At 55.2% G+C, this 23,703-nt stretch overlaps 1 protein-coding gene across 3 annotated transcripts in view; it reads right to left on the bottom strand.

Annotated features, from left to right (window-relative positions):
* Window positions 1–23,703, bottom strand: part of TMEM184B (transmembrane protein 184B) — a 48,597-nt gene that overhangs the window by 8,140 nt on the left and 16,754 nt on the right. For all 3 annotated transcript variants that reach the window (XM_029954220.1, XM_029954222.1, XM_029954221.1), the window contains 4 exons: window positions 15,252–15,500; window positions 13,717–13,882; window positions 2,751–2,841; window positions 2,151–2,226 (listed from right to left, as the gene is read on the bottom strand). In XM_029954220.1, coding sequence (XP_029810080.1) covers window positions 2,151–2,226; window positions 2,751–2,841; window positions 13,717–13,882; window positions 15,252–15,500 — 582 coding nt within the window. Of the gene's footprint in view, window positions 1–2,150; window positions 2,227–2,750; window positions 2,842–13,716; window positions 13,883–15,251; window positions 15,501–23,703 lie in introns of those variants that run through there.

Raw genomic sequence — 23,703 nt, 5'->3', positions numbered from 1 at the left:
CTGACAGCTCAGAGCCTGGATTCTGTGTCTCCCTCTCAGTCAGTTCCTCCTCTACTCGCCCTCTCTCTCTGTTTCAAGAAAAAAGAAATATTTAAAAAAAAAAAGGATAAGCCAGGGGCACCTGGGTGGCTCACAGTTCGTGAGTTTGAGCCCTCCATGGGGCTCGCTACTGTCAGTGCAGAGCCTGCTTCGGATCCCCTGCCCCCCTGCCCCTCCCCTGCTCGCTCTCTCAAAAATAAATATAGCATTAAAAAAAAGGATAAGCCAGTGTGGTTCCCAGTTGGGCAAGGACCCTGGGGCAGGGACCGTAACTTGCTGAACCAAGATTCTGCCCCACTGGGGCCCCAAGTGCAGTTTGTGGGGAGTCCTGGGCAGTGGGGAGGAGGGGGGAGGCTGAGCAGGGGGAAGCGTGTGTGATGGACGCTGCCACCTGCAACCCCTCCCAGCTCCCTGGCCCCACCACCCGCCTTGAGGGAGCAGGACCAGCATGTTTGGGGAAAAGGAAAGAGCAGCAGTCCGGGCCCAGGGAGAACTGCGGGATGCCAACAGGCTGGGGCTGTGTGGGTCGGCTGGCTCTCGGTGTGCACGGCAGCCCCACCACAAAGTAGGTGAGGCACGGAGAGGCTGAAGGGGCGGAAGAGGCCGCAGAGGCCACACCCCTGGATCCGGTGGGAAGCCAGTCAGTGGCTCCCAGCCAGGCCGGCCCTCAGGCCTCAGATTCACCCTCTGAGCCATAAACACAAACACATTCCTACTCCATCAGGCTGCGGGTGGGGGCGGGGCCAGAGGATCTCTGGCCAGGGGGATCCAGAAACTGGATGCTGGCCGGGGTTTCTCGGGAGGAAACTTTCTCCCAAGCAAAAGGGGCGCAAAGGCTGTTTTTTTTATTCTTTCCTCTCACTACCTCTCCAAGCCGCCTCCAGGAAAATGAGCAGGACATCCGAGCCCCCAGGGCTGTGGAATCATTTATGACAAGGCTGCGCAAGCTAGTGATCTTGGGATCAAAACTTTGTACACAAAGCACTCATCAAAGAAGGCAGTGAGTCACGCGGCGGAAAGGCCCCACCCTCCATGACCCCTGGACAGTTTTAACTCTTTCTCTCCAGGCCCAGTAGGGGGACTGGGAATCCAGAACCATCTGAGGGCAGGCAGAGCTGGAAACAGCAGTGGAGACCTGGTACCTCCAGGTAGGTGCTTTGTGGGTGTGTCCACACGCAGGCAGCCCCCACCCTCCCCCCTGCCCCCTGCACAGAGGGGAGCAGAAAGGCCAGCCCTCTGGTGGCCTCGGGGATTGGATTGGCTGCCCTTGGGAGGGCATTTCATTTCCCCTGTGAGGACTCTCGCTGGAGGAGCTGGCAGAGGTCCTGGGCCCCCAGAGGAAACTAAATTGAGGTCATCCTAGCAAGGCGTGGCACCTCCCTGGACAAGTGACAGCGGGCTCTGTGCCAGTCTGTGCTGCCTGCTTGACACTGGCCACCGCACCTGTCCCTTACACCATCCCTTGAAGGAAGTATCAGTATGCCTATTTTACGGAAGGAGAAGCTAAGTAAGGCCCAGAGAAGTTGCATAACTCAGCCAAGGTCACACAGTCAAGAGGAAAAGCTGAAAATCAAACTCAGATGGGCAGGCACCCAGGCCCATGCACTCAACCGCAACACCACACTGCCTCTGCCCAGGCTACTTGAGACCACAGGGAAGGCAGCCGAGGAAACCGGGAACGGGTGGACTGCCAGCTGGGAAATGGGGAACAGACCAGAGATGCGCAGGCTGTCTCGGCGTTGGTGCAGGAGCCCACCCTGGCCTCTAGCCGCAGCGGGTGAGAAGTTTCAAACTGAGATTCTAGAATCCCCATGCACGCCCCCATTCCTACACATGCCAAGACTTGGTCAAGGTGAGCAAGAGCCTGGGGCCCCTTCCTGCCCAGGGCCGCTGCAGGCGTCTTCCGGACACCCTCCGCTGCCCCTTGGAGCACATTCTGCGAAAGGACGTGTGTTCCTACCAGCGCGGGGAGTGGGTGCTGTGGTTTGGGGGATGGGAACGCCACGAGTGGGTCCTCCGGGCCCTACACCCCGCCTCCGCTACTTGACAACCAGGGGCTCCTGGTCCCCAGCCTGTAACTCTTGGCCGGGGCGGCTGCGGGGGGCACACACCTGCTTGCAGAACCGGAGGAATCCGATGGAGTAAGTCTTCCCCCAGAGGCAGCAGGTGCCGTACACACAGCTGGACCTGGAAGAGATGAGCGGAGAAGGGGCTGGTAGGCAGAGAGCTGGGGTTCAGGGAAGGTGCGGCTAGGCAAGGCCGCACCCCTCTCACAGCCATGCAAGCGCGGGTAGAGTGGACCGGTCTGGGATTGGGGCATGGAGCCCAAACAGCCTTTAGGTGGAGGCTGAGCACACGGAGACACAGGGGAGTGTGTGCACACGCAGAGGGCACGAGGAAGCAGGGCACGCTGGCTGGGGGGGCAGCAAACCAACGTAAAAAGCACTGAAGGTAAACGCAGCAAGAGGGGGAAACAGGCAGATGGGAAGGGACAGGAAGAGAGAGGAGGAGGAAGAGCCAGAGAGGCCCTGCTCCCCAGAGTCCCAGTGACCAGCGTTGCTCAGGAAGTGTGGTGAGGCGCTGCAAAGCTAGGTCAAGGGCAGAGGCGGTCTGTGCGTCCAGCTGACGCCAAGACAGCTGGAAGACCGTCAGGCCCAGGAAATGGGGTGCTGGTGCTGGGTGTGGGAGCTCCAGGGTGACTTCATACTCACTCGATGGGCTTCCCTCTGATCTCGGACATGATGGAACTTTCTCCCCCGAGGTATTCATAGCACAGGCTCAGGAAATTATAGATGACCAATGCTGTGAAAAGTGTCCAGAGAAAACCACTTGAATCAATGGGATGGGTAAGCCGACAGTGGAATTCTACACGGCAGTGGAAGAGAGCACCCCAATGACGGGCAGCAAGGCCTCAGGGACTATTCCACGTGTGATCAAAATCAGGCAACGCTAAGTAGTCGTGTTAGAGCTGCACACATAACGTGGCCCGTCACACCATACAGAAACACAAGGAGGCGGTCAGCACAGAATTCCGGATTGTGTGAGGACGCTGCAGGAGGGGAGCACCAGGACGGGCTCACGGGGCGGGGAGGACCAGCCACAAGCACTTTTCTAGGGTTCAACAGGTACCCGGCTTTATGAGTGCTTATTGGTGTCAGGTACCTTTCTGTTTGTGTTCCCGGACCACAGTTTTACACAGAGACAAGCATAAAACGTTCTCTCTCTAGAGGGACCTCAGGAGAAATATTTAACAAGATGGAGATAGGGGTCTTTGTCCGTTCAACAGCCTGCAGTGACGTGTTGGTGTGCACGCGCCACCATCAACTCTGAGGGGGCACAGAACCCAGCACAAACATCTTGGGAAGCTGGGCCGGCTCATTCTGGATGCGGCTCGCTATCACCACAAAGACACAGCTCAGCTATGGCGACCGATTGGCACAGAACTATGTCGTCAAGCTACAAATCGCGCGACACGCTGTGAGCATCTCCTGGTCAGAGGATTTCTGTGGGGCCACCAAGATGACAGCTGTGGCCTGCGGGGTGCTAGGAGCGCAGGGACGCACCAGGGACATGGATGGGGAAAGCGGAGAGGAGCAGGAGGAAGGCAGCAGAGGCCGCCGGAGGGCAAAGGCACCGGGGGAAGATCGGGCAGAGAGCATGGGAAACTCAAGAGCACCCAGCGAAGCAGTAAGGGTCCAAATGGGGTCAGAAAGAGCAGGGGGGTAGCAGTGGTCCTGCAGCCAGAGGGTTTCTTCTCATCTGCTCCTTACTGCCCCGCTTGAATCACTGAGGCTTCAAGGCTCCCTCCCAGTGCAGCCATTGGCTTGGCGTTCAAGGTTTTTCAGTGACTTGGCCCCTGCCCACCCCTCATGCGGCCTTCCCAGCAACTAGATACCCCTCTTGCCCAGCTGGTTATGAGGCTCTCCATGCTTTTGCCCTTGCTGATCCCACTGCCTGGGGCGCCCTTCCCTCTGTGCTCCTGGTCCCCGTGAAACCCATCAGACCCTCCTGAGAAGTCTCTGGCCCCTTGCCATGGAGGCTCACCCAAGGAACCACTAATCTGCAGATGCCGTGCGGTACTTCCCGCCCGGGAGTGTGGCTAGGCATGACCCCTAACCGCTCTCCCCGGACTGCGGCCCCTGGAAGGGAGCCCACTTCATCCCCTGAGCGGGACCCAGCACTTGGCACTGACACGGGACTACCCTGAACCAGAGCACATCCCCGCCTGGTGACGGGGCTACAGGCAAACAGTGGCCTTCAGCGATTTGCAAAGGAGTATTTTTGAGGTGCTTCATGCCCCTCAGTTGTTCTAACCTATTAAGGGCTCACAGCTGGGATGGGTGGCACCCTATTTTATACACGATCCATAGTACCCACTACACTGTGCTGTCACTATTCCTCTATAGACACATGGCAGAGGGTTCGCCACACGGGTTTGCCCCGATTAGCCGTGAGCCTCTCTGTGCCTCTGTGTCCTTGTCTGTTAAACGGGGACAGTAGAGGTACCTCCCTTGCCAGGTGGTTTGAGTGTGCAAAGTACTCAGAAGAGGGGTTGGCACTGGGCGGTGCTCCCTAGGTGGCCATTACTGTTTATCTGCTTGTCTTCCTCAAGGGCTAGTGTCCCTTGCTGGGGCGGAGGACCTGGATGCTGCGTCCTGACACGGAGGTGGCTCAGGATAAGTGGCGACTGCAGAAATCCCCACTGAGCTCCACAGCACTCTTCAGTGACAAGAAATTTGGGGCTAAGGAGGGTGGGCATCAAGCCAAATCTGACATCAGTCTGCTAATGTCCAAAACCACACAAGTCAAGTAGAATGGCTGTGTCCATTCCAAGCTGGGTCCAGCTACATGGTGGTCAATGGTACTTTCCAAAGATGGCCACACCCTGGGACACTGACACCCCTCTGCGGGGAGACAGGGTCCTCCCCTCTCTGCATCTGGGGGACTGTGGTGACTACAGCAGAAGTGATGCTCCAAGACATCTGATGCCGGGCTCAGAGAAGGCCTCTGCCCCCAGTTCTTTCTCTTGAGATGTCTGCTCTTAGACACGGCCACCATGCTTCAAGGAAGCCCGAGCCAGCCTGCGGGGAGAGACTACCCAGAGCCGCTCATGCGGGGAAACACACGGCCTGCACCCCGTTCTGCGCCCCTGCAGCTCACCCTGCCAGGGCTGCACAGCTGCACCAGCCCCGGGCAATCAGGTTCCGGTTCCCAAGGACAAAACCCTCGAGAGAAGCCATAGGGGCTGAGGCTCATCAGCCCCTTGTCCGGAACCGCCTTCCCAAGCCAGGCAGCCTTGTAACCCACTCCTGAGAGGAGCTTGGTGTCTGAACTCACGTCCTTTCCTGAGTCACAACATACGTCAGCACCCTCCTGAGTCACGTGGCTGAGCCGTCTGTCCACAGCCAGCCCTGCATTCAGCCGGCTAGAATCATCAAATTTCATCCATCTCTCTCCGGTCAAGCAAGGTTCTCAACCTTTTACCAGTGCTCTAGGCCGGCTGGTCTGTAAAATACCAATTCGCTGATGGTTTTCCTTTAAAGAATCATTAGTGAGTGAGTCAATAATGCACTCTCAGAGAAAGGAGATGAGATAAAATCTCCTCGAGATGACTCAAACAGCCCACATCAGCACCCATTGACCATCTGCACAAATCAGTCCCCTCCTAGGATATTACAGAGCAGGGCAAAACACCACCCCGACCCCGGCAAGGGTGTGTGCAGGGGACAACTTAACCACCCGGTCCCCTCCTCGCCCCCTGCCCGAACAAACATGAGGGACACGCTGGCTGGCCCTGGGCCCAAGAAGAGCAACATGTGGGGCTGGGGGGTCAGCAGTGCGGTTTGTAGCTAGCGGGCTGGTGGCCTGCCCGCCCTCCTGACCACAGCCCCAGCTCTGGTCCCTGGGGCAGCCCCAGAGGCACAAAACGACTCGATGCCTCCCTAAACAGTAACAACAGCTTGGTGCCGGGCTCATTGCTCGGCCCTGAGGACACATAAGCGACCAAGGGACCCACAAACCAGGCCCTCCAGTCCAGAGGGAGCATTCAGCATGAGGGAAAGGTACCTGGAACTTTCTGCTCCATTCTAGATACCAAACCTTTTTTTCCCCATCTTTTTTAATTTGAGGGGGGGGGTGGGGAAACAGAGTGCAAGTTGGGGATGGGCAGAGAGAGAGGGAGACACAGAATCTGAAGCAGGCTCCAGACTCTGAACCGTCAGCACAAAGCCCGATGCGGGACTCGAACTCACAAACTGCGAGATCATGACCTGAGCCGAAGTCGGGCACTTAACCAACTGAGCCACCCAGGAGCCCGCCCCTTGGGACCAAATCTTAAATGGACTGGAGGCAAAGGTACACAACCAGGTACAAAGGACGAAGATGGAGATAATATCATGATCATACCAGGGCCTTGAGGCCCGGAGCAAAGACGTTATGGTCACTCGCTTCATATCAGGGACATGACCTTGTCCAGAGGGTCAGGCAGGACCCACCTGTCTGACAGGGGGCAGATCCTAGGCCTTCAGCCTAACATAAGAAACAAATGCCAACAGGCCCTCGTCAGAAATGTAAGGTAGTGAGCTCTGTGCCAGTGGAAGCAAGCAATCAGAGGCTGGGGAGCCTTTTGGCAAGCACTATAAAGACCTAGTCTTTATAGGTCCCTCTGTCCCTGAGACTCGAGGCCTTCTTTTCTCACTGATGGCTTCTCGAACCCACAGCTACCTGAACAGGAGGCTATAGTCCAAGAGGTGGCTCTTCACCCACCCCCCTATCTGTGTCCCCCTCCCTCCACCCCCACATGGGCACCAAGAAGAAGTGTGCTCCGGCCGTCCCTGCCAGCAGGTCCCTGGGGAAGGAGTCCTCACAAGCTCCCAGCTACGGGTCAGATGGGCACAGCTCTCTGTTTGCTCAGTGACCACTCATTAGACACCTCCAGGGTGTCATACTCCGTGTGCGAAACCTCAGTGACCCTGGGTGCAACGGGCTGTTCCCAGCTCGCCTCCTCCACGCACCTGCAGCACCCACTGCTGGCCCTGCGGCCCAGCCTTCTTGGCTGCCCCACGCTGGGCTCTGTGCTGACAGCACGGCACCTGCTTTGGATTCTCTCTGCCCCTTCCCCACTGGTTCACAGGCTCTCGCTCTCAAATAAATTAAAACTTTAAAATATATATATTCTTTTTTTTTTTCAGTCTGAGAGAGAGAGAGAGAGAGCACGCAAGTGGAACAGAGGGGCAAAGGGAGAAAGAGAGGATCTTAAGATCTTAAGCCCTAAGATCTGTGGGATCTTAGGCTCAATCCCAAAACTCCGGGCCTGTGACCGGAGGCAAAAATCAAGTCAGATGCTCAACCGAGTCACCCAGGCCCCCCTGGAAAACTTCGTTCTGACCCCTTTGGACAGAATCTTCTGAGCTCAGGAAATAGGGGCCTTAGAAGGGGCTTCCCCCTCTTTTTCAAGGATCACCATGGACGCCATGCGCTAGCCCCGTGGTAGGCCGGGGGTCTGCCCCGAGCTGCTCTGACAGCAGCTCTCTCCTCCTCCCTCGTGGCTTTCCTGTCCTGCCAATTCTGCTCATCACGGCTTCCTGCCATCCAGGTCACTGTTTCTGACGCCTCTTCGGATTGGTTTCTTCTCAATACCTTTCTTCATTCTCTTGTAATTGCTGGCGCTGGCAGCACCCTGGCCTCTGAGTCTCTTGGGGCACCTGCGTGTCCGGCCCTCGACCGGGTTCGGTTGATCCCTGCTGTACTCTCTCTGCCTATGAAGACGTTTCGCTTTGGGCTGGATTCCAGGGAGCAAGGTCTGTCCAAACTCTGAAACGGGGTGAACAAAGCATCTTTCTTTAACTGTTTCTTTCCAGGCACGTAGAGTCTCTCCCCAGTGGAGCTCGCAATTCTCCACGGGAGAAAGCCGTCTTACACTCCTCCGCCAAGCCTGACACACGGCAATTCTGGGGACCAGAGACCCAGGGGTTAGTGTGGCCTCTGGCGATTACCGTCGAGGTAACAGTGAGTTTCTTTGCCGACTCAAATTCTTTCCTCCACACGCACTGAATGGAGATGACAGGATATCCACCATGTGACCGGGAGGGGGAATGAGCTAACAGAAAACCGTGGCAAAACTGAAATGCCACACAAGCAGTATTAAGAAAACAGTGTTCAGGTGCCTGGGTGACTCAGTGGGTTGAGCAGCCGACTTTGACTCAGGTCACAATCTTGCGGTTTGTAAGGGTTCATAAGTTCGAGCCCCGCATCGGACTCTGTGCGGACGTCTCAGAGCTGGGAGCCTGTTTCAGATTTTGTTTCCCCCTCTCTCTGCTCCTCCCCGGCTCATGCTGTCTCTCAAAATTAAACATGAAAAAAAGAAAAAGAAAGAAAGAAAATAGTGCTCACATAAAGCAGTTATGGAAGCCAGGTCTCCCTCCTCTGAGCTCTGGCCCCTCTGCGCCCCAATCACAGAGCTCCCCAGGGCGGTCTCAGTCGTCATTAGGGGCTCCCCCTTGCCCTGACCAAAGCACTACATGCACGTGGGGGGCTTGTTCTGCCCTCCTGTCTCCCTGCTGCAATGGCACAGCCCAGCACCACGGGGATCACGGCCCTTGGCAGATGGTAGAAACGTGACCCTGGCTGAGCCATTTACTTCTTGGAGACTCAGCACCCCTTGGAAGACAGCAATTCTGCTGCTGATTTGCGGGGTTCAGTTCTACTTGCTGCCCCTCTCCGGCCCCAGTGAAATGCCACTGATGTGAGAACAGGTGTGTGGGAGGAGTTATGGGGGGGAGCACAAACCTTCACACATATGGAGACAGCCGACCAGAGATGCTGTCCACAGCTCTGGAAGGTGCAGTGTGGTCACCGACCCGGAGAGGGGAGGGGCCATCAAGAACCCCGAGAAGCCCTGACACTGGACACGCTGGGCAGCTGTGATGGCCGTGGGTGAGGGTGCAAACGGGAAACTCGGCCACTGGTCTCCACATGGAGCTGCTGCGTGTTTACTTTGGAGCAGGCGGAGACGGGTCTGTCCACAGAGGACACGGCTCGGTGGAGGGCAACGAGATGCACAGAAAGTGGGCGAAGCCTGAACGCGACGGCCCGGACGCCAGGTGCTTGCCCCGTCTGCACCCTCGACTCGGCCTGCCCAGGCTGGAAGTGAGGACGTTATTCTCTGGAGAAACGGGCCCTGGGTCAAAAAGTCTTCGTTTGGTGCCTGCCCCCTCCCCGCTCCCCGAATAAAAACAGCAGAGGGCATATCTTGTCACCCAACCGGGAGGCCCAGCAGTTTTAAGTCCCATTTTCTTTTTTAAGAGAGAGAGAGAGAGAGACAGTGCGCATGAGCAAGGGAGAGGGGTTGGGGAGGGGGAGAGGGAGAGAGAGAGAAGGTTCCATGAGCAGCAGTCTCTCTCTCTCTCTCAAAAATGAATAAACGTTAAAGAAAATGATAGATAGATAAATAAATAAATAAATAAATAAATAAATAAATAAATAAATAAAGCCTTTGATAGAAAAGCTCAAGGGTAAAGATTAAAAACCAAACCAAAACAAAAAAACAACTCGAAAGCAGAACAAAACAGAGCTCAAAAATTATAAAGAAACTCTGAGGCTCCATCCAGCAGCGCAACATCCTACAAACAGGTTTTCCAGAAAGGGAGGATAAAGTGGAGGGGAAAAGTTATGAAAGAAGCCTGTGAGAGAATTTCCCAGAACCTCAGGACAGGGTTTCCACACGGAGAGGGCCCACGGGGTGCCCCGCACGAGGAATGCCCCACCACCTGGAGACTCTGGAATACTGGGGATAAAGGCAAGATCCTAACAGCAAGACCTTAAAAAGCAGGTCACGTACAGGCACTACGGATGAGAATCCAGCACTTTCCCCAGACAACCCTGAAAGCTAAGAAGATGGGCGGAAACATGCCTTCAAAATTCAGAGGGGAGGATCCCCAGCAAACTCCAAACAGGACAACATAGTACAAAAATAGTCACAGATCATTTGCAGATTTTAGGACTCTCAGACACCTTTTTTGGGGGGCGGGGGCAGGAAGCTCCGAGAAAGTACGTACTGACCAAAAAAAGCGGGAGCAGATCATAAACAAGGGGAAAATGGCACCCAGGGAACAGGCGATTCAGCAGAGGAGAGGCGAGCAGGAGTCCCCGGATGATGGAGATGGAGAGACCCAGGGCGGCGGCTGAGTGGTGAGAGGCCAGATGGGAGCCAGTCCAGACCAGAGCGAGAACAGCCAGGCCCGGGAAGGGCCAGCAAGGGAAACCCAGGGCTGACACATGCGCTCGTGTGGCTGCAGTGAGGAGGGTTTCTGTCTGCTGTTCAATGGAAGCATCTGGGAATGAATTAATGCTACACCGTGGAGCAAACCAAAAAGCAAGGCAAGCAGTAACTAGAGGAAAATAAAAAGTTATACAGGGATATGTAGGCTTGGAACACCACAAGGCTCAGCTCTGATCAGTATTTGCAGACAGGTAATAAAGCAAATGCTGAATGCAGGCTTAGAGAAAACTGTGATCTAGTCACAATGAAGAGATGAAAAGAGCATTGTGTGTGTGTGTGTGTGTGTGTAGTGTGGTGTGGTGTGTGGTGTGTGGTGTGTGGTGTGTGGTGTGCGGTTAGGGCTGGGAATAAGGTACCTAAATCAAAGCCTGTACAATAGGGGGTCACTATGCAGCACTATCTAAAATCAAAAGATCAAGAAACAATAGTATAAGCATATTTTTAGGTTATCCTAGAAAAAAACAATCTACAGAGTTGAAAATGCAATGAATTTGAGAGTGAGGAGGAGTTTGGGCAATTTCATCTTTTAACTGTGTGTACTATTACTGTAATGAGAGTAAAATTTTAGTTGTCTTAATTTTGTTAAAAAGAGAATCAGGGGCGCCTGGGTGGCTCAGTCGGTTAAGCGTCCGACTTTGGCTCAGGTCGTGATCTCACGGTGCGCTCATGGGTTTGAGCCCCGTGTCAGGCTCTGTGCTGACAGCTCAGAACCTGGCCTGTTTCGGAGTCTGTGACTACCTCTCTCTATCTGCCCACCTCCCATCCCACCCACGCCCCACTTGACCTCACTCTCTCTCTCAAAAATAAATACACATTTTAAAAAAAAGAAAGAAAGACAAACAAATGTCTGTGTGGTGCCCAGTGAGGCATGGGCTGCCGGGCTCCGAAACAGAGGTTGTCCAGCACAGCCCTGCCTTGTTGCCCTTGGTCCCTTCCCGGGTCTTGGGGGCACTGAGAAGGAAGGGTAGGAGGGGACTGAATGGGGGGCCTCTTTTGGGATTTTAAGGGACATACGCTATCCCCAACCCTGCAGGGGATCCTACAGATGAAAGGACAAGGGGAGGGGGTCCCAGACGCTGAGCAGAGGTGCAGAGAAGGGCAAGGCTGAGGGCCAAGCCCACCAACTCTGACACCAAAGCTGGTGAACTTCCAGGCAGCTGCCTCGCTGTTTGCAAACTGCCTGGGAGAGGCAGACAGGCACAGGCGAGGGGATAATGGCGTTGCTAGGAGACATGCTTAGCAGGGAGGCAGACTTCCTAGCAGGACCTTTAAGTGGACCAGGAGGAAGGCTGCGACAGGAGGGGCCTGAACAAAGAGGGGGGCGGGGGGCCCCAGCCAACCATCTGCTGCCGTCTCTGGGGCACAGCATGTGGATGGAACAGAGGCTCCTCTGGCTGTGCCCCACTTCTGCCAGGTGCCTGAGTCTTCTGGGCCCTGTAGAGAAGGGAGACCACACCCGCCCCTGACCACCCAGGAGAAGACCCCGTGGCAGGGAACAGCCTTCTGCTTCTGAGGGGACCGGTGGGAAGAGGCTGCTCCTTCCTGGGCACCCATGTGAGACTGGCACGTGACCAGAAAAGGATTCACAACACCAGCCTTTGCAGCTTCCCGAGGACCCAGAGAAATCCCTGGACTCTGCTGCTTCCGGGGACATCAGGCATTAGAGCCCCAATTATACCCAGAGCAGGTTCCCCCCTTCCCCCAGGCCCTGCCAGGTGGGAACCCAGCCTGGGAATTCGGGGAGACCCCGCGCACGAATCCAAGGCACCCAGCAGGTGTTTGACCAAGTCCCTTATTCACTCGAAACACCCAGACTGAGTGAGCACCTAGCAGGTTCCCCAGGCTCTCTGCCCATTCCTCCTCTCGCAGGCAGAGCTAGGTCTCCTCAGGGAGGAGACAGGGCAGCAGGTGCACATGGCGGACTTGAACGCTTAGCTGCAGCCGTGGGCAGGCCGTGAGGGCGGGGTGCTGGGAGAGGAGCGACAGGGGAGGCCTGAGGAGACACTGGAGTCGAGACAAAGGAGAAGGAACACACCAAGAGCTTTCTAGGCACTGGGACACACCTGCCGGCTGCGCCGGAAAGAGGACAGCGTAGCTGGAGGGGCGAGGTCTGAGGCTGGAGAGGCAGGAGGGGGTGAGGTCTGAGGCTGGAGGAGCAGGAGGGGCCCAGAGCGCTCCTGTCCAGCGCCTGCATTTACTCGTCAAGTTCAGAGTGGGACAGGAGCAGACTCCACTTCCATGGAATGAGCATGCTGCACCCCAATATCCACGAGGAGCCCAGGGCCCGAGGCAAAGCCCTCGCGCAGTCAGGGAAGTGGACAGCTGGTCGTGGTCAGCACTGTCCTGCCTCAACATAAGGAACCCCAACATCTGCTCACTCTGCCTGAGCTCAGCAGTGCAGATATGGGAGGAAAGAGGAAAATGCATGACCCTGACAGGAGAGGCAGGGGGCATCGGAGTGGGGGATCCTGAACTCAAGGACCACCTCCTGCCACCCCTGCTGGCCTATGCCAGCCCAGGGATCACAGATGTGTAACTAATCTCGGGGCCTATGGCCTCTTCCTCCTTCGCCCATCCTCCACAGAAAGATGTACTAACCTGAGCTTTCCAGTCGCATCATATTTTTGTGCATCCACAGTAAAAAAGAAAATCATCTAACCATCCTTCCGGCCATGGCTGGTCCCCAGCCCAGCTGCCCCTACCTCCCGGCCGGCAGCACTGCTCTGTGCACAAGTTCTCCCATCCACCGAGGATGCTCTGAGTCTGCTCCCTGTGTCTGCCACCAGGCCCCTCGGACAGCTGCCCCGTCTCGTGGTGACTGTTTAGGCAGGCAGGGAGGGAACTGGCCCTCCTCCTCACAGCCTACTGCCCCGCCGAGGGCCTGGCCAGTGCTTGGAGCTCAGCCCCAGAGCCAGCGATGTTTCCATACCACACACGAGACCGGAGGCCCGTGAAAGGCAGCAGGTCACTTTCTTGGGTGGCACAGCAGAGCCTGCTCCTGGGACAAAGCCCTCAGAATGAAGATGCTCACCCCAGCTGCTGCCCTGCCATGGGCCCCTGGCTAAACCCCTGCCCTGTCTGTACCTGGGGTTTCTATCTATGATCGGACAACTTCTGGGCAGCCAACTCCTATCAGAGACCCCGACTGAGAAAGGAGCCCCGGGGGCAGGGTCCCTGCTTGCAGGTAATCTGTGAAGGGGCAGTGGGAGCCACGTGGCAAAGTGCTCATGTGTGCTGTCACCTGGGGGCCCAGGGAAGCCCTGAAGTGGGTAGAGAAGGGAGGGGCAGCCCCCCTTGCAGGGAGCGGGAGGGAGGGGCTTCAGGAGGGGTGCGCGCCACCCCGTCCTGCGCCCCCCCCACCGCCCCATGCCGCACGCATGCATGCATGCCGTCCTCACCCTCATAGCAGTCCCGCACGGTGCCGAAGTACACGTAGTACTGGTCGTTGGTGAAGAAGAGAAGGCTGAGCCAGGAGTCGAAGGCGTAGATGGGCACGATGAACAGGATGCGGACGATGTAGCGCTGCTCGTTGGGGCAGCTGTAGCAGCGCAGGTGCATGTAGATCTGGGGGCGGAAGGGGGCCAGCTCAGCCAGGGGCCCAGCTGTCACAGCAGCACCACCGCCCTTCTGCTCCGCCCTGCGGTCCAGTTCTGCCAGTGGCTAGCTCTGTGACCCTTACTGAACCCCGGGCTTCAGCGCCCTCCTCGAGGCTGAAACTTCCCATAAGGCCATTCTGAACATCAAACCAGAGGACGCAGAAAGCTTGCAGGGTGCATTCGGCCGGGCCCGGGCCAGCCTCACCAACACGGGGGCCAGGAGATGGTGCCCAAGGCTGCGCCGATCACAGTCAAGGATGGCAGGGGAGTCTACAGTCCTAATAAGCTCCCCGGGGACCTGTGTGCACAGCCAGACTGGGGAGCCTCAGGCGAGGGGAACAGAGGAGATATTTACGTCTCCTGGCCTCCACCCCGGCCTCCCTGCCACCGGGCCTCCCTGCCGCCCAGTCTCCAGGTTTCAGGGCAGCAGCATCCACCCTGTATGTGGGACAGACGGGACCCTCACTCCCATGGAAGGTGGAAGCGTTTTCTGGCTGAGCGGCTGCAGTGACGTCACCGTGTCTCCCTTTCCCATCTGTTACACAGAGGCGGCGCTGCCTGCCTCACTGGGAACTTGGGAGAATGGAGCGCAGTTTTTAGAAAGCGAAGCGGGGGGTGGGAATAGAAGCCACACACAAATGCCAACAACTGCTCTGGCCACACTCCTCAGTCCCCCGCAGCCAGAGTCCCGTCCCAGCTCCCGTGACTTCACCCTTGGACCCACCGGGGCCTGGGCTCGGGAGGAAGAGAACAAAAACATTCCCTGTCTGCCGCGAGCCAACTGCCGTGGAAGCCACGCGTCCGGGAGGGACAGGGACCCAGGACAGCAGGTGAGGAGTGGACAGAGACCCGAACGGGCTCAGCCTCCCCTCTTCAAACCTTCTCCTTCCTTGGACGACCGAGCCAGGGCTCAGGCCACACCAGCCTCCTCTGGGGACCTCGTGTACGGTGGCGGGCAGTGGGGGAACAGGAGACCTGGCTTCTCTGCCGGCGCTGCCACCGGCCTGTGCAGGAGTAGGCCGCACCCGCGCCCATCTCAAGGGCTCCCGTAACCTGCATGCGGTCTGCCCCACGCAAGGTGAGCAGCAGTGACAAGTGTCCTTTCTGGACTGAGATGGCTGAATAGTGATGCCCAGGTTGTCAGCCAGTTGATGCCCTGAAGCCACAGGACATGGGAGCCGTATACCACTCAACAGGGACATGAACGAACAAGAATCGACTTCTATCAGGCGGAACCCCTAGCTTCAGCTTATTTATTACCGCAGCAGAGCTGGGCCTAATGCTCTCTTGGACTTGAAAGGCTCTCTGGCTCCAGGGCTCCTGACGGGCCCAGGTACCTGGTGGCAGGTGATGAGCAGGGCCGTCCAGACGAAGAAGCCCGAGATGGCCTGGGCGGCCGTTGTCATCAGGAACACGGGCTGCTCCATGGCCGTGGGGCTGCCCTCAGGGGTCACGGAGACGCTGGGCGATGCTGCCATGGTCGTGGGCGACGCAGGATCCGGGGCCAGTGCGGCCCCCCTCACCGTCATGGTACCAGGCAGCAGGGGGTCCCCGAGAGAAACCCTTGCAGTCGGCGAGGCACTGGCCTAGAGAGAGGAAACCGCACTGTTAGCCTCCTTCCCAGGTAACCAGGAGGCCGGGTCTCTTACATCCACCTTCAAAGTGTTAACTGGACACTGACCACACGTCTCCCTGGCCCGGCCACCAGGATGGCCCCAGCCTCTACCGTGTCTCCCCTGGATTCATGAAACAGACTTTCTGCCTTTGCCCCTATTGTCCGGTCCCCACGCGGCGGCCACATGAAGCTTCTCAGGTGTCAGCCAGACTGGCCCCCTCCTCTGCTCGAAACTTCCTAGTAGGTCCCACCTCCTTCACCTCCCCTCCTTACAGTTCTTACCTCAACCCTCCACTCCGACCACACAGGCCTCCTGCGGCCCCTCCACCGTGCCAAGCTTGCTCCGGCCGCAGGGCCTTTGCACTGGCTGTCTCTGCTGGGCTCACTTCTAAACTGCCTGTAGGCCTCTGCCCTGGCCACCCGCTCACACATGGTGACACCTCCCCGACCCCAGGCACTCATCACTTTGCTTGATTTCTCTCCAGGGCGCTCACTCCCACCCGACACCCTCTGACAAACCGTACATTTACTCACATATCTGTGAACTGTCTGCCTCTCCCCCACCAACACAAGCGCCCTGAGGGCAGGGGCTGCATTCTGCTCACAGCAACTCTCTAGCCCCGATCATACAGCAGGCGCTCAATAAACACATCAGCATGCTTCCCAATCTAACAAGATCACTATTGCCTTATCTCCTCAAATGGGTGTGCCTTTCCTTTGCCATTTCTCACCCAACTTGTGACGGCAGACCCCATTCATCATCTGTCTGTGCGGCTTTGGAAGCTCTGAGCCCCACCTCGTGTGCCTTCAGACTGCTCCTTTGATGCGGGTTTCCGGGTCACCCTTCCTAAACGCCTGCCCACTCCTCTCCGCCCCAATCAGGGCCATCCATCCCTCTTCCATGCCTTTGTGCTTCTGGGTAACACGCAGCCCCGTCACTTGCTCCCTCCGTGGTCCCTCCTCCTGAGGCTGTCCACTCTTGGAGGCAAGACCACATTTCCATCTTTCCAGCCCCAGCACCTAGTTCAGTCCCAAAGCCATTTACTTTATTGCCTACTGATTTTCAGTCCTTATTACAAAAAAAAATTTTGTGTGTGTGAGGCTTCTACAGAGAAGCAAAACAGAGATGAGGAGCTCGGCATAAAGGGAACGAGCCTCTGGGTGGGAAAATAAAGACAAGGGGCAGGGGGGGGACACAGGCTGGCGTTCTAGGGTCCCATCCAGCCACCGCGTGGGCTCTCTGTCCGCTCCTCTTCCCAGCAGCAGCTTCAAGACCCCTGGTAACAAAGGAGCGATTTCGCATGAAAAATGAACCCAGATGCCCCCAAGGAAGAACTGCCGTCAAAGACTAAAGCCACTCTTGAGAGACTGGCCACAGAGGCGGCCAAGGGCACCCGAGCCCCGCAGCGTCCCTTTCAGTTCTGCCCGCTGCTGATGGGCTGGTCAGCGCCATCCTGGGGCCGCCATCTCCCTGCAGCACAGGCCTGGGGACACTAGCCTGCAGGGCCACCAGAGTCAGACCAGCTGATCACCAGGCAGAGAGTGTGGACACCGGGGAGGGCGCTCTGGCTGTGGCTTGACTCCCAGATCCCCCCCTCCCCTGACCAGCTGTGTCCCCTTCCACCCCACAGCTTGGCCAGGTTCTGGAGGGTCCCTGTGGCCTGGCCCAGAAAACAGCCAAGGCCCCAAGCCGACCAGCTCAGCCTGATCCCGGAGTCAGCCCAGAATGACCCCTCCTGGTGCCTCCCGAGCCGAAGCCGGTATTCTCAGCCAGGACACGGCGGCACCAGCGGGGTCGCCCTGGGAGCGCCCGGGCCCACACCACACTGGCCTTGCACGCAGACGCTCCGCAAGCTGACGCTCTGCACGCCCCGGGCTTTGCCCCCGGCCCCTCTCCCGCATCCCCACGAGCACCCCATCTGCTCTCAGCTGTGAGCTTTTACCCTCGGAAAGCCCTCTGCATTTCTATTTTCTGGCAAAAAAATAAGTGCTCTCTAACACACTGACCAAGAGATGAATCCGGACGAAAAATCAAAAGTGGAGGAGGCATCTATAAAAAGAAGCTCCAAACTGGAGAAGGGGTCTATGTAAAGAGCGGTGGCGGTGGCGAGCTCTGAAAAAGCAGCCGTGACAAGTCTAAGAATAGCTCCTGCAAGTATGGCTGCAAAACTGGGAGCCAGCGCCAGAAATACTTCTCTTAAAAAGGAAGATTTGGGTTGTAAATCATCATCTTTGTCTATCATCCCCAATTAAATGAATAAACAGGGAATTGAGCGGGGGGCACCTAGAGGAAGTACAAACACTCTTAAATCTGCAGCTTCTGAGCAAGGACGAGCGGGAGGGTCCAAGGCTGTTTCGTTCGCCACCAAAGGCAGCGTTGAGAGGCCCCTGGCAGGGGTGCTGCTGGGCTGACCCTGTCCACAGGGAAGGGACATGCACCACAGTGGCTGCTCAGCTGTGGAGGCCGGGCAAGCCGGGCGAAGGTTCCAGGCCCAGCGTCTTCCCGGGGTTTGCTCTCGGACCCTGGAGAGACTCTGGCATGCAGAGATCTCTCACGCTCCCCATGCAGGTCAGTTGGTTCGCAGGAGATCCCCTCAGACAGGGTGGGGGACTTGCCCCGAAATCAGGGCCAGGACTCAAACCCGGGTCCTGTTTACACATTGTGGGTCCCATGTGAGCAGCCCCCGTCGGCTCCAGAGCCTCCTTCCAGGACACAGCCTGTGCCCAGCAGGCCCGAGGCCCTCCTGGCAGGAAAGGGCAGCCGGAGCTGGCAGGGCTGCCTGGCCGGCACCTGCCATGGTCTGGGTTCACCAGCCACCCATCCACTTGATGCCAGGCAGCGCTCACAGTTTAAAACCGTCTTCTCCAGCATCGCCTCACGTTCTTTCTCACGGCGACTTTGCGGTAAACACTCGGGCGGCATCACCTGCCTCGGCCAAGGCTGGCAAGAGGGTCAGGGACGGCTCCAAAGTGGCAGGGACTTTGGGGCAGAGTGTTTAAACAGCACAACCAGGCTTCAGCTTTGAGGTCCCCCAGCAGGATTCCGGGCAGACTCCACCATCTGCCAGCTTGGACGAGTGACTGCACCTCTAGGAACCTCCGTTTCCTGATCCACAATACTTCAGGGTAACTACGGAAATGCTGAGGCTGTCCCACTCCCCACAAGTCCCATGAATCAACAGAGACAGAACAATAGAATAAATGGGCAGTTCTACAACTCCTGAAACAACTACTAGACTAGATATGGATCATCAATGGACAATAAAACCTCTAGCTAGCAGGCTGATGGAGAATTTGATAAAGGACGCACCAGGCAGTCAGAGGAAGTCCAACTCTGAACCCACAGTCAAGATCAACATCCCCAAAATGGGGTGGCGAGAAGTTTCCAGCCTCCTGATGGGATCACAGGGGAGCACACGGCACCACCCAAGAAGTGAAACGGGATCCAAATAAGCCTCTAGAACTACTACCACTATCTAGGAAATACAGAGGATAGTGGGACAGAACAAACGATCTCATGAGGAAGCAGCAGGCAAATCCGGACGATGCGACTGTCTATAGGACAGATGACTTGGTTCTGCCAACAAATCAGTGGCTCATAAACAAAGGTGCTTGAGGGGCTATTACAGAACAGACACAGCAGATAACAACTACAACGTGTGGACTGTTTGGGTCCTGACGCTAACAAACCAATGATGAAAAGATGTCTTTGAAATAGGTACCACACAGGAACTCTTCTCACTTTTGTTAGGTGTGATCATGGACCGGAGGAAGAATAACCTTTTCAATAAACAGCACTGGAACAACTTGGATATGGGGGGGGAGAGCCCTCACCTAAACCTTTAAACCATATACAAAAATTAATTCAAAACAGATCACAGGTTTAAATGTAAAATGCAAGGCTGTAAGGTTTTAGAAGCTACACGTCTAGCCAATGGCAAGCATCTAGAATACAGCAAGAATGCTTTAGCGGAAAAAAAAAAAAAGGTAGAAATTAGAAAATGGGCAAAAGGTATGAACAGACATTTCACTCAAGAAGGATACATGGACCAGGCGCCCGGGTGGCTCAGTGGGTTCAGAGTCCAACTCTTGGTTTCGGCTCAGGTCATGATCTCAAAGCTTTGTAGGCTCTGTTCTGGCAGCAAGGAGCATGCTTGGGATTCTCTTTCTCTCTCTCTCTCTCTCCCCCTCGCTGCCCTCCCCCACTTTCCCCCTTCTGCTCTTTGTCTCTCTCAAAATAAATAAACTTAAAAAAAAAAAGGCTACAGGGACAATAAACACACAAACAGCTGTTCAACATTGTTAGCAATTAGGGAAACGCAAACTGAAACCACAAGACATCATGATGCGCATATGAATACAAAACAGAGACATCACACGCTGGCAAGGATGAGGAGAAACTGGCTCTTACATACGTTCCTGTTAGGAATATAAAATGGAAGAGTCACCCAGGAAAACGGTTTGGTAGTTTCTTATAAAACAAACATGCAGTTTACCATACAACACGATAATCGGTCACTCTTAAATGTTTATCCTACAGAAAAATGAAGACAGGCGCTCACACAGAACCCTACACGCTTAGCCTCACGGCAGCTCTCTCCATAACTGCCAAAATCTTGAAACGATCAAAAGACCCCTCAACGGGCAAAAGGCTAAACTCCAGTACGTCCAGACCATGGAATACTACTCAGCAATAAAAAGCAACAAACTATTGATGCAGGCAGAAATCTGGATGGAGCTCAAGGGCATTCTGTTTCGTGAAAACAGCCAGTCCCAAAAGGTCGCATGCTGTCTGCATTCATTACATAGAACACTCTCAAAATGGCAAATCTATAAAAATGCAGAACAGATCTAGAAGGTGTGTGCACAGATGGAGGTATCAGAGGGATCCCCCCTGTAGGCGAAGGAGGTGACCCCCCCCTTCTATCTCAACAGTGGTGGCTACATGAGCCTGCAGGTGGTAAAACTGTATAAAGCCCCCTCCACATACACACACGAACAGTGAGAACTGACCGAGGTCCATGGTATAGTTAACAGCACTGTACTAATGTCCACTTCCGGTTTTGATACTGTCCTACAGCAATTCGAGATGTCACCACCGAGGGAAGAACACACGGAATTCTAAATACTATTTTTGCAATTTCCTGTGAGCCTATAATTATTTCAAAATAAAACGAGCTATTTAAAAAGTCTTTATCAGGCAAGTAGAGAGACATACTGAATTATTCAAGGGTGAAAAATAACAGGACTTCTGGGATTCGCTTTTTATTATTTAAAAAAAAATTTATGCTTATTTTTGAGAGCGAGAGAGATGGAGCACAAGCAGGGGAGGGGCAGAGAGAGAGAGGGAGACACAGGATCCGAAGCAGGCTCCAGGCCCCGAGCTGTCAGCACACAGCCCAACATGGGGCTCAAACCCATGGACTATTGAGATCATGATCAGAGCTGAAGCCTGGCACTCAACGAACTGAGCCACCCAGGCGCCCCTGGGATTCGCTCTTCAAAAGGGGGAGAGGGATAGGGGTGCCTGGGTGGCTCAGTCGGTTAAGCGTCTGACTCTAGCTCGGGTCATGCATGATCTTACGGTTCGTGAGTTCGAGCCCCACGATGGGCTCTGTTCTGACAGCTGGGAGCCTGGAGCCTGCTTCAGATTTTGTGTCTCCCTCTCTCTCTGCTCCTCTCCCACTCATGCCGTCTTTCTCCGTCTCTCAAAAAATAAATGTTGAAAACAAATTTTAAAGGGGGAGAGGGATAGAGGCGACAAGATGGCAGGACATTCCTTACTATCGAGGCACAGGGCTGACGGGCAGAAATTCATTCTATTGTTTGTTCTACTTCTGTGTGTTTGAAATTTTCCACAATAAAAAGCTTTAGACACTAGAATGGAAATTTTCCACCAAATCTGTAACGAGATGGGCAGTGACTCGGGAAATCCTCTGTTTCAGAGATTTAGTGGTTATCTTCTAGAAGAGCAATCAAAAAGCCCTAACTACTTAGTTCAACACATCTCTCTTTCACAGAAACATTTCCACATTTGTCCTTCTTTCTCGTGACCACGGGCTTTCAGGAATAAACTTCACAGTTAAGTTTCTGAACCATCTTTAAGCACGTTTGTTTAACATGCCCCTTCACGGGAAAGGCGTGTTAGTACAACAAATGGGGGGGAAACTACTCTTTCAGAAGCAACCTGGGCTGGCGGAGCCTTCTGGAAAAGGATGTTGAGAAATGTTGGAAATGTTTCCACTGCCATAGGGATTTGTTACCTAAAACAGTATTAGGTCTGTAACTGAGAAAAGCTCTCAGACCTCAGCTCCTAAAAGGCTACGGAACAAAATTTTTCTAATCTGTTTAAAAATTTCCAAAGCACTGGAGTGGGTTTCGGACTCGCGTGGTAAGAAGGTTAAAATCAAATACCTTCCTGTTTGGTTTACAAAAACGTCTGATTGGCATCAGGAAGGATGGAAATGTACCAGCCAAATTTCAACAAATCCTCCGCACATGTGGTGGACAGGATGGAGAAATGAGTAACCCAATTTGGAAAGAAAGCCAGTAATGCGTTTCCTCCGCGTCCGGGTCCGTGTCTCCGGCAGGGATGTCAGGGGGCAGCCATTAAACCAAACATCTAAACAAACTGAACACGGAGCCAGACCTTCCAACTGTTCTCTCACAGAGCATCAAAGCATGCTTTCCAGAAATAATCAAGCCCATGGAGCCAGAAGGTTTCTGTACCACCAACAAACCAAAAAAAAAAAAAAAAAAAAAAAAAAAATGTTTTTAAGTGTTATATCTTTAGCTCCTCCTTTGGTTTCTATTTTTGGTGAAGGTTTCATGATGTGCCTGTCTCACAGCAAGGAGACAATGGACACAGCAATATGCATACACTGGAGGGGTGCACACCCAGGAAGCTTTTTACTGGCATGGGTGCGTGAGTAAAGAAAAGGCTGAAGAGGAGCGCCTGGGCGGCTCAGTCGGTTAAGCCTCCGACTTCGGCTCAGGTCACGATCTCACGGTTCATAGGTTCAAGCCCCGCGTTGGGCTCTGTGCTGACAGCTAGCTCAGAGCCTGGAGCCTGTCTTCAGATTCTGTGTCTCCCTCTCTCTCTGCCCCTCCCCTGCTCGCACTGTCTCTTTCCTTCTCAAAAATAAATAAAACATTAAAAAAAAAAAAAAAAAAGACAAGCCTGAAGAGTGTAGCCAGTGGCTGACATGGCTCCCTCTTCTCCCCGATGCCTCTGCGTCTCTGTCCTCAGGCCTCTCCTGAGGATGCACCTGTTCCCTCCATCCCAGGCTGAGTCAGACACAAAGCACAGTCGAGGCTCGGTCTCGCCTCTCCCCCCCAGCAGCGCACCTGCCGGCCAGGTCGCTCCACACCTGTGTCCTCACACCAACACGCAACCTGCAGGCTGTGACAGACCCAGGCCATGGGCTGTACTTTGTCCCAGGCTCTGAGTCAGGGAAGCTGAGCTGGAATCCCAGAGCCGCCACCCTGCTGTGACAGGGAGCACACCTGGTGTCTCTGAGCTTGTCTGTTGGATACACCATGTTGTGGCCAGGGCCCTTGGGCCCAAGGGGTGAAGGAGTTCAGAGTTTTTCAGGCTTAGAAGGGATCACGGTGCTGGATATGGTGTGCATAGATTGCCATTCCAGAGGGGAGTGGGCAGCACCCCAAAAATCACACACATGGTATTTCCATAGAGAAACAGCAGATATTTTTAAAGACCATAATTAGTCTCACATCAATTCAGGTCAGATTTCTGCCACAAAATTAGTTTGCTGCAGACTTTCGAGGACCTTTGGGATTTTGAGTGTTCTGGATTCCAGAGAGGTGGGGGCCTGGGCCGCCCTCCAGAGCTGCAGGGAGGTTGACGCTTGATGAAACAGGGCTCAAGTGCAGTCGACTTGTTCCCTTATTTTCAGACGTGACCATGTCCCTCCTCCTGACCTGAGACCCTTTGAGAACGTGTCAGGATGTAACATCGGCGGGCTGCAGGTCTGATGTCTCAGCAGAGAAGCCCAGGGCCCTTGGCAGCTGGGACCCAGCCTCACCCTCACCCCCCGCCTCCTCCCTGAGGGTCTCTGCACACGTGTGGCCCGTGCCTCGATGCCCACCTGCCTTCCCCTCGGCCCTGGTCCTCTTGAGGAGAGCCAACTCGTCACTTGCCAGCCATCCTAAGC

The sequence above is a fragment of the Suricata suricatta genome, chromosome 10 (assembly GCF_006229205.1).
Source record: "Suricata suricatta isolate VVHF042 chromosome 10, meerkat_22Aug2017_6uvM2_HiC, whole genome shotgun sequence".
Taxonomy (NCBI): domain Eukaryota; kingdom Metazoa; phylum Chordata; class Mammalia; order Carnivora; family Herpestidae; genus Suricata; species Suricata suricatta.
This window is presented reverse-complemented; position numbering and strand designations above follow the sequence as displayed.